This window comes from Rousettus aegyptiacus, unplaced genomic scaffold, assembly GCF_014176215.1.
Source record: "Rousettus aegyptiacus isolate mRouAeg1 unplaced genomic scaffold, mRouAeg1.p scaffold_m13_p_8, whole genome shotgun sequence".
Classification (NCBI taxonomy): domain Eukaryota; kingdom Metazoa; phylum Chordata; class Mammalia; order Chiroptera; family Pteropodidae; genus Rousettus; species Rousettus aegyptiacus.
In genome coordinates this window covers 13,523,370-13,536,938 of record NW_023416311.1, presented here as the reverse complement: position 1 = coordinate 13,536,938, position 13,569 = coordinate 13,523,370, and the positions used below count along the sequence as shown (strand labels likewise).

Genomic DNA, 13,569 nt, shown 5'->3' with positions numbered 1-13,569 from the left:
ACGCCACCCTGCGCGTGGCTCCTGAACCTGGACCATGGCGACACCACAAAGATGTGGCCAGGGCAGGACGCACGCAGAGCTCCCCACACTCTGCGGGAAAAAGTTTTCGTGCGTAGTTTCTTACATTCATCTGTACTGAAATGACAGTGTTTCGGATACTGTGAATTATAATTAAACACGTTATTAGAATTAATGTCACCTTTTCTACTGCGCCCTCTAGGCCATCATCAGTAACATGTGCGGCTTCCGCCAGGCAGCCCGGGGTCCACCACCCCAGGCCACACAGCGCTTACCCCAGAGGTGCGGGTAGTCGCGAGGCAGTCAGTGAGCGCCTCCGCGCGGAAGAAACGCAGGAGCCGCACATTTGCGGCATTTGCGTGGAGCGTGCGTGAGCGCACCGACGCCTGGTGTGGGGGCGGAGCCAGACTAGTGCGCGCGAGACGGCCTGAGGCACCAAAGAGCATGCGCACCAAAGGGGTGGGGCGGGAAGAGCCCGGGAAGGGGTGAGTCCCGCGGCCCAGCCCTTGACTTGTGCAGCCTGTTAGTGAGACCGCCAACCGTCTTGGAGCGCTACCGCAGGTCGTGGGAGGGGGCATTTTCTTGGGCCTACCCCTAAGCCCCGCCTCTGGCGTCTAGGAACTTAACAACCTTGCGGGCACCGGAAGGAGGTGGAGCCTCCGCCCTTGCTGGGCCAGGTGGCCTAGGCCCACAGCGCTCTCTGTTGATGCTCTTAGGAACTGCATGAAGCCCAGCGTGTGCGCCTTGCACCTGGCCAAAAGGAATGCTTGGCAGGCCTTGGAAATGGTGTCCCCGCCCAGATCCTAATAAGCCCCTCCCCTCAGATGTGCATTTAACGTATATAATTTAGCTAGATATACCCCAACAGCGAGAAAATTAGTTATAATGGTAAGTGAAAGAAGCCAGCCTCAAAAGGCTAAATGTTGCATGATTCCATTTATGACATTTTAGAAAAGGCAAACCTATAAGAATAGATCAGTGGTTACCAGGAGCTGCATGGACCTAAAGGGACATGGGGAGAATATCGGAGATGAGGGAACTAATTTAAATCGTGATTGTGGTAGCGGTTACACAAGTTAACATATTTGTGAAAATTCACACAACCAAAAACTAAAAAGTGTGAATTTTACCAAATATAAATTACACTTTTAATTTTTAAAAATGCCGAAAATCAGAAAGCAGATTGGTGGTTGCCAGGGCTGGGAGGAGGGAATAATGGGGAGACTGATAAATGATTAAGTGGTTCTTTTTGGAGTGATGGGAATGTTTTGGAACTAGATGGAGATGATGGTTATACAACATTGTGCCTGTACTAAATAAATGCCACTGAATCATTCCCTTTAAAATGGTTAATTGTGCTATGTGAATTTCACCTTTTTAAAAAGTATAAAAATTCTACATAAAAATGCTGTCTGCCCTTCTATGTAACAAGTTCACATCTAGAGACATTCATTGTGGGGTGAGTAGTGGCTATTCCACTCTGGCCTCAGTCCCTGTGTACGTGGCACAGAGTGAGCATGAGAAAAAACAGGCCAAGAAGGATAAGTTGTAAAGTACTCTCTGGTCATGGAGGATTAAGGACTTAAAAAGGACCATTCCCACCCCACCTAATTCCCCCATAAAATGCATTACCCTTGTGCCATTATTACTCTTAACTTTCGGAAGAGGAAACTGAGGTTCAAATATCAAGTGGCTTGCCAACAGTGTAACTGACCATTGGCAGACCAACTCCAGGACCTGACCTCTTAAACATTACACCATGAGGGAGCACTCACGTCCCTTCTACAGTTGAGACTGAGGTTTAGGGAGGTTGGAGGTTACACAAGCTGAAAAAGTGGCAAAGCTAAGGGATCAACCAGGACCCCTGAAACTTCTGTGTCCATTTTCTAGAAGACAGGAACCTGCAGCTTTGGTGTTCATTCTCTCCTTGCCCCCAACACCAAGGAGTTGGGGGCCACTCTTCCCAACCCCGACACCATCTCCCATCTTTGCAAAATATCCAGAGTAACCTCAGGCAATGTGAGGAACCCGATTTCTCACTGCAACACCACACACAAGTTGGGGGAGTCATTATGCTCACTCACAACCAGTCCCCTCTGGTGGACCCAAATAGCATCCCATACTCTAGGTCCAGGAAGCCTTCCCCAGCAACTCAGGACAGCATACACCAGGAGACATAGAAATCTAAAAAACAAAGTACAAACTTTATTTTGTTTCTTTATAAAGGCACGGTGGCCTCTCGGTTCCCCACCCCCCACTTTCTTAACAAAATATAATAGCTCTCCATGAACACAAAGACCTCAAAATTGTAAAAAAAAAAAAAAAAAAAAATCCAACAACAAACAAAAAGAAAGAGACAAAGACATCTGTGAGGTTGAAGATGGGAAACCTGGAGGGAAAGGTGGGGAACGGCTGGTGGTGGAGAGTGGTGAATCCTAGTGCTGAGATGGGGCTGGCAGGGTAGGGCAGGGCAGAAGGGCAGCAGCAAACCCCAACCTAAAAGCAACTTCAACCCCAGACCCCCAGAGAGTCCTGACCCAGCCAGACCCCAACCCATGTAAGTGCTTAAAGGAGAAAGAAGAAAACCAAAACGAGGGAAGAGGAAAATTAAAAACTGACAGTCTCAGGGCTGGCTCTGGGGAGGGCAGAAATATGTTGGGGTTTTGTTTGATTTTCCCTGTTCTTAAAAATGTTTAAATGAAGAAACGCTTTTTGGCGGAGAGAGGCCAGGCACCTCAGTGTCAGCTCCCCCAGCCTCCCGGTCGAGGCCCAGCCCCAGGTGTCCCGGTGCTCCCACACACTCCCACCACCCCAGCCCCTGGGACCTCAGGTGAGGTGGACTTCGCTCAAAGATCGATTTACAGTATTGAAAAAGAGGTCATAAAAGAGACCCAAATGACGTCATAATTTTGTAAAAATTCCTCACTTGCTGGCCTGCATGTACTCCCTGTTGCTGCCCCGGCCCCCTCCAGCCCCCAGAAGGGAGAGGGGGGCTGGGGGGTGGTCAGGGAAGCCCCCCAATCCCCACCGGCTCCTCCCGGCTCTGGTCCATGGCATCGCTGTCTGAGGCCTCTGAATCAGAGGCAGTGTCGGAGGCCTGGGCCTCTGGACAGCTTCGGACTGGCTTCACGATGACCGCTCGCCGCTGCTCCTCCTCCTGCTCCTGCCTTTCCTGGGTGCCCTCGATGTGCTGGATCGCCTGGGGGTACAGCTTGCCGTGAGGATGGCTAGAGGCACGTGGAGAGCCACCAGACCGCCCCCCGCCAACACACACTCCAGAAAAGTTTAGAAGCCTGGCAAAGCAGCAAGTGGCCTGCCAGTCAGGGGAAACGAACTAGTAAACCTCTCTGCTGAGCTGAAAATTCCCTTCCAGATGACAATGAAGGGTGGTTTAGAAGTGACTAGCATCTTTCATTTATTTATATATTTCAAAGTCAGCCTATTCACTGATGAAAGGACTTTGTTATGAATTTCACTATTCAATTTGCTGGGTTTACGTGCAACTAAAGGTCTAGGGGTTAATGGGCTTTTTTGTTTGGGCTTTTTTGGTTTATTCATTCCTTTCTTCGTGATGTCATCAGAACTCCCAAGGGATCTCTCACACTGGGTACAGCAGTGAGCTCGGGCTTGACCCACAGAACTGATCATGTAATTTCGTCCTCCTCTGTAGGAGGCTTATTTGTCACCCTTGCAGTCTCACTGAAGGTGAGAGGAAGTTCTGGACCAATCCTAGAGGTGGTAGCAGGAACTCAGGAAGCCCGGGGATACAAGAACAAAGGACCAGGACCCTCTCAGCAAACTCTACATGGAGGGAAGGAACAGGGTCTTCCAGGCCATACTGTCCCCCATCTCTGCCCCTCACTGTCTCCACAGAGCCACCTCCCCTGCCTGGAAAACAAGAGGGAGACTCAGGGATGAAGACACACACAACTTCCAGACCTTCTACTCATCTCACTCCCCGTCAGGCTGTGCTTTCTAATCTCCCCCAAAGGACCTGTTCCCAAAGGACCACAGCCCCCCACACACATGCTGCCCCCTCCCTGAACCCAGGTACCTGCACGATAGTGTCCAGATTTTGCCGGGATGTGGAAACAGAGTTGATAACCGAGGAGGGGCCCATGGTGACAACGTTGATATGGTGGGAGGGCGGGGGTGGCGGGGCTGGTACAATCACCGTGGGGTGGTGGGTGGGGGCCGGAGGTGGCAGGAGCTGTAAAGCAGAGGCCCTCAATCTTTCTCCAAAGTTTCCAGGAGCTTCCACTTCCCTTCCCTACAAAACCATCTCCCTCTGCCCACTGCCTCAAGACTGCCTCTGCCAACTGCTCATGGGGGGAGCGGCCAGTTTGGGATCCCCATCCCCCTCTTATTTTAAAAAAGAAATGGCAGCCTAGAGAGGGCTTCCAGCCATCTGAGATTCCATGGCCCCTTCAATGGCCAGCACCAAACAAGCAATTCAACAAATAGTAGAGCGGTAGCCAGGAGTTTAGAATCTGGATTTAGGTAGCCAAGGTTCAGATCCCTGACTTAATCACTAAGGATCTTAAACAAGTTATTTAGCCTTTCTGTGCCCACTTTCCTAATCAATAAGACAGCCTCAAACGGATGTTACAAGAATTCATGTAATAATGTACACACCTGGTAACCAGGAATGTCTGCATTATTATGATTTAGGCCCTGAATTTGCCCTGTTAAGACACTGAGGCACCAATGCTAAGTCTGAGAGCCCTAGCCAAGGCCCACACAGCCCCTCCTGGGTGCCTCCTGCTTACCTGGGTCCGCAGGTGCTGCTGTTCCCTCTCCAGCTTCTCCTGGTGCAGAAGCCGCACCTGTTCCTGCTGCTGCTGCAGCTGCACCTGCTGTGCGATCACCTTGAGTTTTTCCGGGTACATGTGGGCCTCTAGTGAGCGCACCTGGAGACAGAGCAGCTGGCTCAGGGGCAGGGCCCAGACCAAATCCTGGAGCCTCAGGGTCCTCAGGGCCTCAGGGCTGCTGAGGTCAGCCTCCCCATGCTCTACCCTTTACAAAGCAGGCCATTCACACCTGATACAAACCTTAGCAGGAGCCTGCCACCTTAGGGAAGAGAACAGGGGTAAAGACCAAAGTCCTACCGCCAGGCCCACTCTGACTCATCTCTCTTTCCATGGCTTTCTTCATGCCATGCTCCCTCCCTCCAACCTTAAGAGGCTTTGCCCTTGCTGTTCCCTTTGCCTGGAATATCCTTCTCTCCTCTCTGCCTGGTTAACTGTAAAACTCGACAACTCCCCATCTCCCAACCTCGGCTCAAGCCACTTTGAGAGAAAAGCCATGACGCAGCCCAGATCTCCCTCCCAATGCCCACACTTTCTACACAACTTTTATCAAAGCTACATTTTTACAGTGTGAGACCTTTTGATTGATCTCCCTATCCCAACACGAACAGTGAAGGGCAGAAACCTATCTCGTTTGCTTCCCACTGGACTCCTCCAACTCCTAGGCCTGGTACAAAGCAGGCGCTCCTATTAATAACTGCTCAAAGGAAGCAGGGACGGGAGAAAAGGAGGAGAAAGGGACTGGCATCCCCTCGCCAAGCCTACCCGCCCGCCTCACCTGCTCCTCCAGCATCATGCGAACTGAGCGTTCCTTGTCCAGCTGCTGCCGCAGCTCAATCATCTCCCGCCGTAGGTCCTCTGCCTTTTCGTCCTCCCAGATGTCTGGAGAGCCGATGCCCTCGTCCTTGTCCTCCGCCCGCCGCCGCTTGGGGGACGAGCCACTCAGCTCCTAGAAACCCCAAGGGGTCAGTGAGCGTCCCTTGACACCCCCATACCACCACTACTAACAAGAAAATTGGGGAGCTCCATTGCAGCCCCCCAAAGCTTTCAACCCAGGTACACCGGCACTGGGAGCCCCATTCTGCAAATGCAACAAGGGCCACAGGCTAGAAATGGAGGAAGAATGGACCTGCTTGCCAAGTCACCCGGTTCCTTCCAGAGCCACTCCATTGCACTTAACAGATGGGTAAACTAAGGCCCTGGCAGAAAGACAAATGACTGAAGTAGGCGAGTCAGTGTGGGAAGGTGGGACCTACAACCTCATCAGAATCCCAGGCCAGTGGCTGGGCCTAGACACACCCATGTCAGAGAGAGGGAACCAGGAGGAAGGCAGGGTGCTGAGGCCTCCATAGGTGTTACCTGGATGAAGCGCTTGAGCTGTGTATTCTGCTGTAAGAGTCTGGTCTTCTCTTGCTCCAGGGAGAAGATGTACTCTGCCGTCTGCTGGAGAATGGCTGCCTGAGGGCAGGAAGGACAGGTCAGAGGGCCCAGCTGGTACTGTCCGCTAAAGCTTACTTCTTTCTCCCTGCTGAAGCTCACTGCCTCCTCCAGGAAGCCCTCCCAGCCCTCACCTACCTTGCTGAGCTTCTCTCCATCTGTATGTGGGATAAGGGTCTTCAGGGACTGGAAGCCCGCGTTGATGCTCTGCATGCGCCTCCGCTCGTTGCTGTTGGCAATCTCCCTCCGAATGCGCCGCTCCTGGTCCCGCTGAGTCTCAGGTGTCAGTGGAATGTTGGCAAGGCTGCCAGGGAGGGCAGGGACATGCTCAGGCTAGGTGCCCTCCATGCCCTGACCCCAGTGGGTACCTGTCTTTACAATTCATCTCCAGAGGGCCCCGAATATAACTTGCATTTCTACCCCTGCAAAAGATGCCAGACCTGTCTGATGTTTACACCACAGCACATCAGGAGGGTGATGGAATAGCATGTTTTGTGACGCCTGGATGTCAAAGTCATCGTGCAGACCCCCAGGTCCTGGCCCTAATGTCTGGACAATCTGAGTGAGACCCAAAACCTGTATGGCTAGTGAGAATCCCTGTGATTCTAATGCAGGTGAGCCCAGATGACGACTGGAGACACCAGCTTCTGGGACTCCTCTGAGCTCCTTGTCAAGCACTTGAACCACCTCCTTCAGAGTCAAAGGCTTAAGCCCTGAGGAAGACATCCCTCCTCCCTCCCCATCCCCATAGCCATGTTTCTAGCCACAAGTTTCTACGCAACCCCAAGCCAGGCCCCAGACACTCTGCGCTAAGACAAGACAGGTACCAATCACTCCAGAAAAGTGACATCAGGCCAAACACCCCTGGGGATAGTTCTCCTACACACCCACCTACCCCAAGAAGCAAACCCACCCTGTGCCAAAGAAGCAAGGCTCCCAGCATGCAGTGGGCAATGTCACTGCATATTATGTGATTGCATTTTGCAGGAGCAGCAGCAGCAGCAGCCAGTGGGGTGAGAGAGAAGGCAGCCAGCGGAAGGGGGTGAGGCTACAGGCCAAGAGGCGTTGGCGGGAGGCAGAGACAGCAGCGAGGCCTGTGGGCCCATAGGCCCAAAGCCACTGCTCCCAAGGGGTGGGCCTGTGTGTGGCCCTGAAAAGGCATGTCCCCCTTCCCAGCCCTCTCTTGCAACTCCCCCCGCCCCTGGCCTGATGGCTTCCAGATGTTGGGCTCCTAGAAGAGGCCACCGGCCCCACCCAAAGCCACAGCCCTGGTTTCTTCCTGAGGGGCCCTGCAGGGTGACCTGGCCCAGGCCTGGGCTCATACCCTTGGGTCGGGTAATGGAGAAAGGATTCTGGGCACCCCTATTTCCATAGATAGGAGAGCCTGGGCTCAAAGAGGTGGCTGGTCCAGCTCCCCTGCCATGCCAGGCGCCCATGGCCCAGACCCAGGCAGAAAGGAATCTGTACAAAAACCCGGGAGGGAAACAGTGGAGACAGCTGGAGACAGCCGAGGCCTTTCCTACCCCCACTCCCAGCCCACCCTATCTGCTCCCCACAGGACCCTGGATTTGTCTTTGCCCCTTCTGGGGCCTCAGCTTCCTCTCTCCACAGAGGATGGTTGACTAGGGTGGGCCAGGAGTAGGCTCCATATAAGCTGCTGCTGGGGGTCCAGAAACGAGACCCCTCCTCCACCAATCCCCCACCCCCTAAGGAACTCCCTGGGCCCCTCCCACAGGGTACAGGTCCCTCATAGGGCCTCAGAATGTAAGCACTGGAAAGGGAACCCATGACCCCCATTTTACAGATGGAACTTAGGGCTCAGAGTCGGAAAGGACATAGTTTTAGGGTCAGACAGCTAGGCATCTGGCTACCTCACTTCTGGGCCAGAGGGTTCTCACTTCTCCCAGTTTCCCTGACCCTACAGTGGGAGTGACTGGGGTGGTTGGAGAGGGAACAGGTCAGAGACCTGATTCGCAGATGTGTGCCAACCCTTTGGGAGAGGGGAGATTAGAAAAGAGTCCAGGCTCCCAGGCCTACCTGTGCCCTTCAGAAGCTCTGTGGTGGGTAGATTAAAGCCAGGGGGTCTTTGGAGCAAGGAAAGATGGACAGAGACGTCCACAGGAAACCAAGCCACCAGGCGACCCTGTCTGGGAGCATCCTCCTCCCCCTCAGGAAAGATACGGGAAGAGACCCCCCATACACTCACTCACCCAGACCCTGGGTCCCTCCTGGTAATGCCCAAAGGCCAGAGCTGAGCAGAGTAGTAAGGGGTAAAAAAGGGGCCTTACGTCCATCTTTGGGCCACCCTGAACACTAGCCCTTCCAGAAGACTGACCTGGAAGGCCCAGCATCAGAGTAATATTATTTTTAAGTCTTTTTTAAGTCCTTACCATGCTAAGGACTCACTTTGCTGGGATTTTCTCATTGAATTGTCACAATCTTCCTCTGTGTTATGTGGCTTTACAATTCCTATGTGGGATGAGGACACAGAGTCTTGGAAAAGGAATAGCTCAGCCAGTGGTGGAATCGATTCCAGGGCCCTGCTCTTACCCATGAGAGGTCTCTCCACAGAGCAGGGTGGGCTTTGCACTGTCCCACAGAGTGACAGTTACCCCTGTACTAAGGAACAAACACAGGTATACCCTGTCATCCTGTTAACTCCTATCATCACTCACAGAACTTTTATATTTTTTCCCTCATTCTCAAAGAAACCCAGTGGAGTAACTGCATCGTCCTGTTGCAATGAAGAGTCCAGAGTCCTGGGAGGGGAAGTGGCATGACCAAGGTCAGGCAGCCAGACCAGTGAGCAACAGGCAGGCACCTGCAGACAAGGAAGCTCACACTCCCCTCCCCCATCTGCTGATGGTACCCCCTACTGCCGGCCTATGCACACACGGTGCCCCAAGTTCCTCAACTCCCACCTGCAAGCCAGAGCTCAGGGTCCCCCACCAGCCAGCGCATCTGCTCATGAAGCCTCAGTTCTGGGGAGCTGACCCTGAGCCTATCCCTTCTCCCAAGATGCCCAGAATGCAGGCCTGAAAGCCCCAGACAGAAGTTCCCAGATAGAAGTTCTCAGAAGGAAGGGTCCTGAGGCCCAGGCAGGGTGCAGGGGCCTATATCAACTCCTGCTCATTGGAAGCCACCAGTCTTGCCCTTCCTAATGTTCTACCTTATCCCCTTTGCCACCAATCAAGGCTTAGAAACCAGCTGTTGGTTAACCTAGTACAAATTTAAGTACCAGAAAAGGCTTCTCCTCAAAGCTAAAGTTCCTCATGGGGACCCGGGCTGGCACCAAGACTTTCTACTATTACTCACTTAAACAGCCCTGGAAGTACCAGCTGACAGTTTCTTTAATAGATTTGACAAAGCAGGTGTTCTGACTGGTGGAGTGCTGGCCAACCAGGAGTTCTAATTGATGGAATACTGCCTAACCAGGGCTTGTAACTGGTGGCATCATGGCTAACCAGGAGTTCTAATCAGTGCAATCATGACTAACCAGGGGTTCTGACTGGAAGAATCATGGCTAACCAGGGGTTCTGACTGGTGGAGTGCTGGCCAACCAGAGCTTCCTATAAAGGATGGCTAACTGGAATTTCCAACTGATACTATACTAGTTAAAGTAGATTTTTCTACACATGCATTAAATTTTTGCACTTGTTCTGAGTTTCGCAGAAGTAAACATGATTTACCATGTGTAATTGTAAAACTCCTACCCAGTGGCCCCACATCAACTTCAGACTCCCTAGGTGAGCAGTGAAAGTGGTCTGGGTCCACTGATGCTGAGTATCTCTTGCTTCTTTCCTCCCCAACCGCCCCAACTGGTCAGGGGCTGCCCCACCTCAGGGATAAGGGAGGGTACCTGCCAAGAAACAGTTTGGGTATCAGCCTCAGGTGCCAATACCAGAGCTGCCATCCCACTACCAGATACCCCCAGAGGGCAGGCTGAGAAAGCCCTCTGGGAATAACGCCAGCACCCCAACTAGAGGCTCAGAGCAGGGAGCAGCTCTTAAGTTTAGATCTTGACCTGTACCTGTTCCTCCTACCCAGCCCAAGGGCAATGCGTATCCTCACCCCACTACACAACCCTGCCCGGCTCCAGCCTCAAATTAGCCACTGTCAGCTCTTATTTCACACTGCCCTAAAGTCACTCACGCACCTACCACTCAATAGCTTACACAGTGAGAGGTTGGACAGCCACACAGGATTTCTCCCATACTCCAAGGAGGACAGGAGGAAGGAAGACAACCCTCATCAAGAATGCCCAACGCGCTCACCCTTCTCTCTGCAGCAGGTACTGAAGCAGCCCGGGGCCCTTGCCCATCCCCTCTGTTTCTATCCATACACTACACTCCCACCAGCCTGCCAATCCTGCCCTCAGTCCCAGAACACAGCACGTCCAAGTGTTCCCATAAGAAACACCCTCTTCTCCAGAGCATCTCTAGCCCCTCGGAAGGAGCTCTGCACTCAGTGGGTTCACCTGCAAAAACCATCCCTGACACTAACTAGCTGTGGAACCCCAAGCTTAACCAGTTCACCTCTCAAAGCCTCAGTCTCCCTGTCTATAAAATGGGGGAATACTACCTCCCTTTCACAGGGTCATGGTGATGTTTAAGAGGAGGAGGAAGAGAGAAAGATTGAGATTCAGGATAACAGGATGCCTTGTTTTTCCAGGCTTTGTACCCAGGACTCCAGAAGAACCCATGGATCTCTCTTAGGGGGCTGATAGGTCAGCTTTAACTCAAGCAGTTACTTCGTCATGTCATACTATTAATCTCTTGGGGGACTGACAAGATCCTTCAGCACCACAAGTTCTTGAGCTCTTAGGGTAGGGGCCAATTCTGGTTCATTGTGATATCTTCAATCCCATCACAAAGTAGGTGCCTCATAAATACTGCGTCAGGGACCCAACACACATTCCAAAGCCTCTAATTTTTCTTTAATTCCTGAGAGCACTTGTCTTTTTCCCCACCAAAGGCAGTCCCTAAATTCTTAAAGATCACCAGGTTTCTGCCTCTAAGAGTTTGAGAGTCATTTTAACAGCAACCAGGAACTTTCCATACACATAGCCAGATTTCAAAGGTGCTCCATTTTACAAAGGCTAAGAGCAGTTAGATGACGGATCCAAAACCACAGCTTGTGTGGGCCCCGGTGTGCAGTACTGGCCCCTCTGGAGAGGGAGGGGGTCCTGCTAGTCACCAACAGATGGAACAAAGTCCACCAGCCTCAGAAGTGAGTCCATCTGGCCAGAAGGTCCTGCCCAACCCACAACCTTGATCTTCAAGAAGTCCCCAACCTCACCCCAGAACCCCTTCTAAAAATGAACAAACCCAGAAGACCCAACTCCATGCTCAGTGCACACAGGCTAAGTGCTTCCCAGCAAGGTAGGCTGAGGACACACCCATGCCCAGCCTTGGGGGGGTCGTCCTGCCACCTCAAGTGTTTGGCCCATGGAAGACAGATGGACTCCTCCAAAGTAAGACTAGGGACAGAGTGAAGTTGAAGCCAGGGTCCACTGCACCAAGCCTGTTGAGGATCAGGGCCACCAATGTCCTCTTCAACATGTGCAGCAGTTCAACCCCTCCTCCCCACTGCCCGGCCCTCCTCTGAGCAATTAGCATCTGGGGATAAGAGCCCGGCCCTGGGATCAGGGTTCAAGTCCCAGCCCACCACTTGCTGTAGCTGTTCCCCTTGTCTGTGTCCATCCCACACAGGAATCATAAGGCCACTTAACTCAGGAATACTGACAATTCTATGAGAAAAATCTGGCAAAATTAAGTCCCTAAAACATATTAAGAGTGCCAGAATTTCTTTTTAACTTTTTACAGCTAGGTCCTCCAGATGGACCTTTGGAAGGGCCAGCACTCAGGGGGGCTCTGCTAGCTGCAGGAACTACCAACTGGCCCTGGCCCATCAACCCTGAACTTGACCGTAAAGTGGGAGCAGAATGGGTGGAGGGAACATGTGTGCAGCAACTTTCCCCCAACCTGATTTCTGCAGGCCCTGGTCTCCAGCAGCCTGGGCCACACCACCTGGGGCTCCACCTTTCTCAATCCCCACCCTGCCAGCCCCGGCGGTAGAGCACGTGGCCCCAGCCCTAGGGAGCCATTTCACTCCTAGATCACTGCCACAAGAAAGAAGCGGGTCCCAAACTTGGGCACGCGGGAGAAACCCCCACCCAGCACCACCGTTTTAGTATGCAGACAGCCGGGTCCTTCTAGGGATCAGAGTTGCGGACACGGGCATTTTAACAAGTGTCCAAGGTGATTCGGGTGCGGGTGGTTCCCAAACCCATCACCCTTTGGTAAAGGGTGGATCTGGAACAACCCGGGCCAAACTTCTATAGTTGCTCCTAGGGAGAGCTGCGGACCTCGGACCACCCAGCAACCAGGCTGGGAGACCCAACGCTTTCAGTATATAGCTGGGAGAAGAGGCGTGGGATAGAAAGTTTGCAATGGAGACCTATGTGAGGCGAGCGGTGGCTTCGTGAGGCTAGGGACGGCGTCTAGTGCCCCTTCCCCAAAAATCGCCCCCACCAAGCCCGCCTCACCAAACCCGCCTGCGGGGGCCGAGCTTTGTGCAGGAAAAGCATGGCCGGGGCGCGCCTACAACTCCCACAATGCCGCACCAACGGGGCGCGGAGAACTACAACTCCCGTGAGGCCGCGCACCGAGGTCCGCCTACTCTAAGAGGGCTGCAGAGTCACGTCCAGGCCTCGCTAGTAAACAGCGCCCGGGCGCGGGCGGCGACCGAGCAAGCCAGCAGCCGCCAACGTGCTCCGGTCCACAGCGGCTCTGGGCTGACCGCGTCTGTCCCTCGGGTCCCGCCCACACCTGCACCCCTACGCAAGCACGCCCCCGACCCGCTGCAGACCCGCGCCCTGCAAGCACGCACACCACCCGGCTCCCCCGCCCCCCCCCACGCCCGGAGCCGCGGCGTGGCTACATAGTCGCCCGCCCGCGGCCCCCGCGCCCCGGGGCCCCCAGGCTCCCTTTGATGGGGGCACCCAGAGAGAGCGAGGAAAGAGAGGAAGGAAGCAGCCGCGGGAGGGGGGAGGAGGAAGCGCGGGGGGGAAAGCCACCAGCACCAAGCATGGCCGGGACTGCTGCAGAACCACGTGGGTCTGTTTGCAATTTACAAACGTCGCGACTTGTCCGCCTGCAGCGGACAAAAGTGACCAGGGCCGCTCAGGGTCCCCACGTTCCAAGAGAGAAGGGTCCCCGGACGGCGCGAGGCCGGCGCGCGGGGCTGCAGCTGCCCCAGCGGCTAAGAAAGACGAGCGAGGTTGGCGGCTCAGGCCATGCGTGCG

The 13,569-nt window shown here is 53.7% G+C and overlaps 1 protein-coding gene across 8 annotated transcripts in view; it reads right to left on the bottom strand.

Annotated features, from left to right (window-relative positions):
- Window positions 1-2,213: 2,213 nt before the first annotated feature.
- The window catches only part of TFAP4 (transcription factor AP-4), a 29,730-nt gene continuing 18,374 nt past the window's right edge, over window positions 2,214-13,569 (bottom strand). For 3 of the 8 annotated variants that reach the window (XM_016166643.2, XM_036225711.1, XM_016166641.2), the window contains 6 exons: window positions 6,402-6,567; window positions 6,186-6,284; window positions 5,605-5,775; window positions 4,788-4,928; window positions 4,073-4,228; window positions 2,217-3,217 (listed from right to left, as the gene is read on the bottom strand). In XM_016166643.2, coding sequence (XP_016022129.2) covers window positions 3,023-3,217; window positions 4,073-4,228; window positions 4,788-4,928; window positions 5,605-5,775; window positions 6,186-6,284; window positions 6,402-6,567 — 928 coding nt within the window. In that variant the 3' untranslated portion in view covers window positions 2,217-3,022. The other 5 variants (XM_016166644.2, XM_036225712.1, XM_016166645.2 and 2 more) reach the window with 4 other exon arrangements.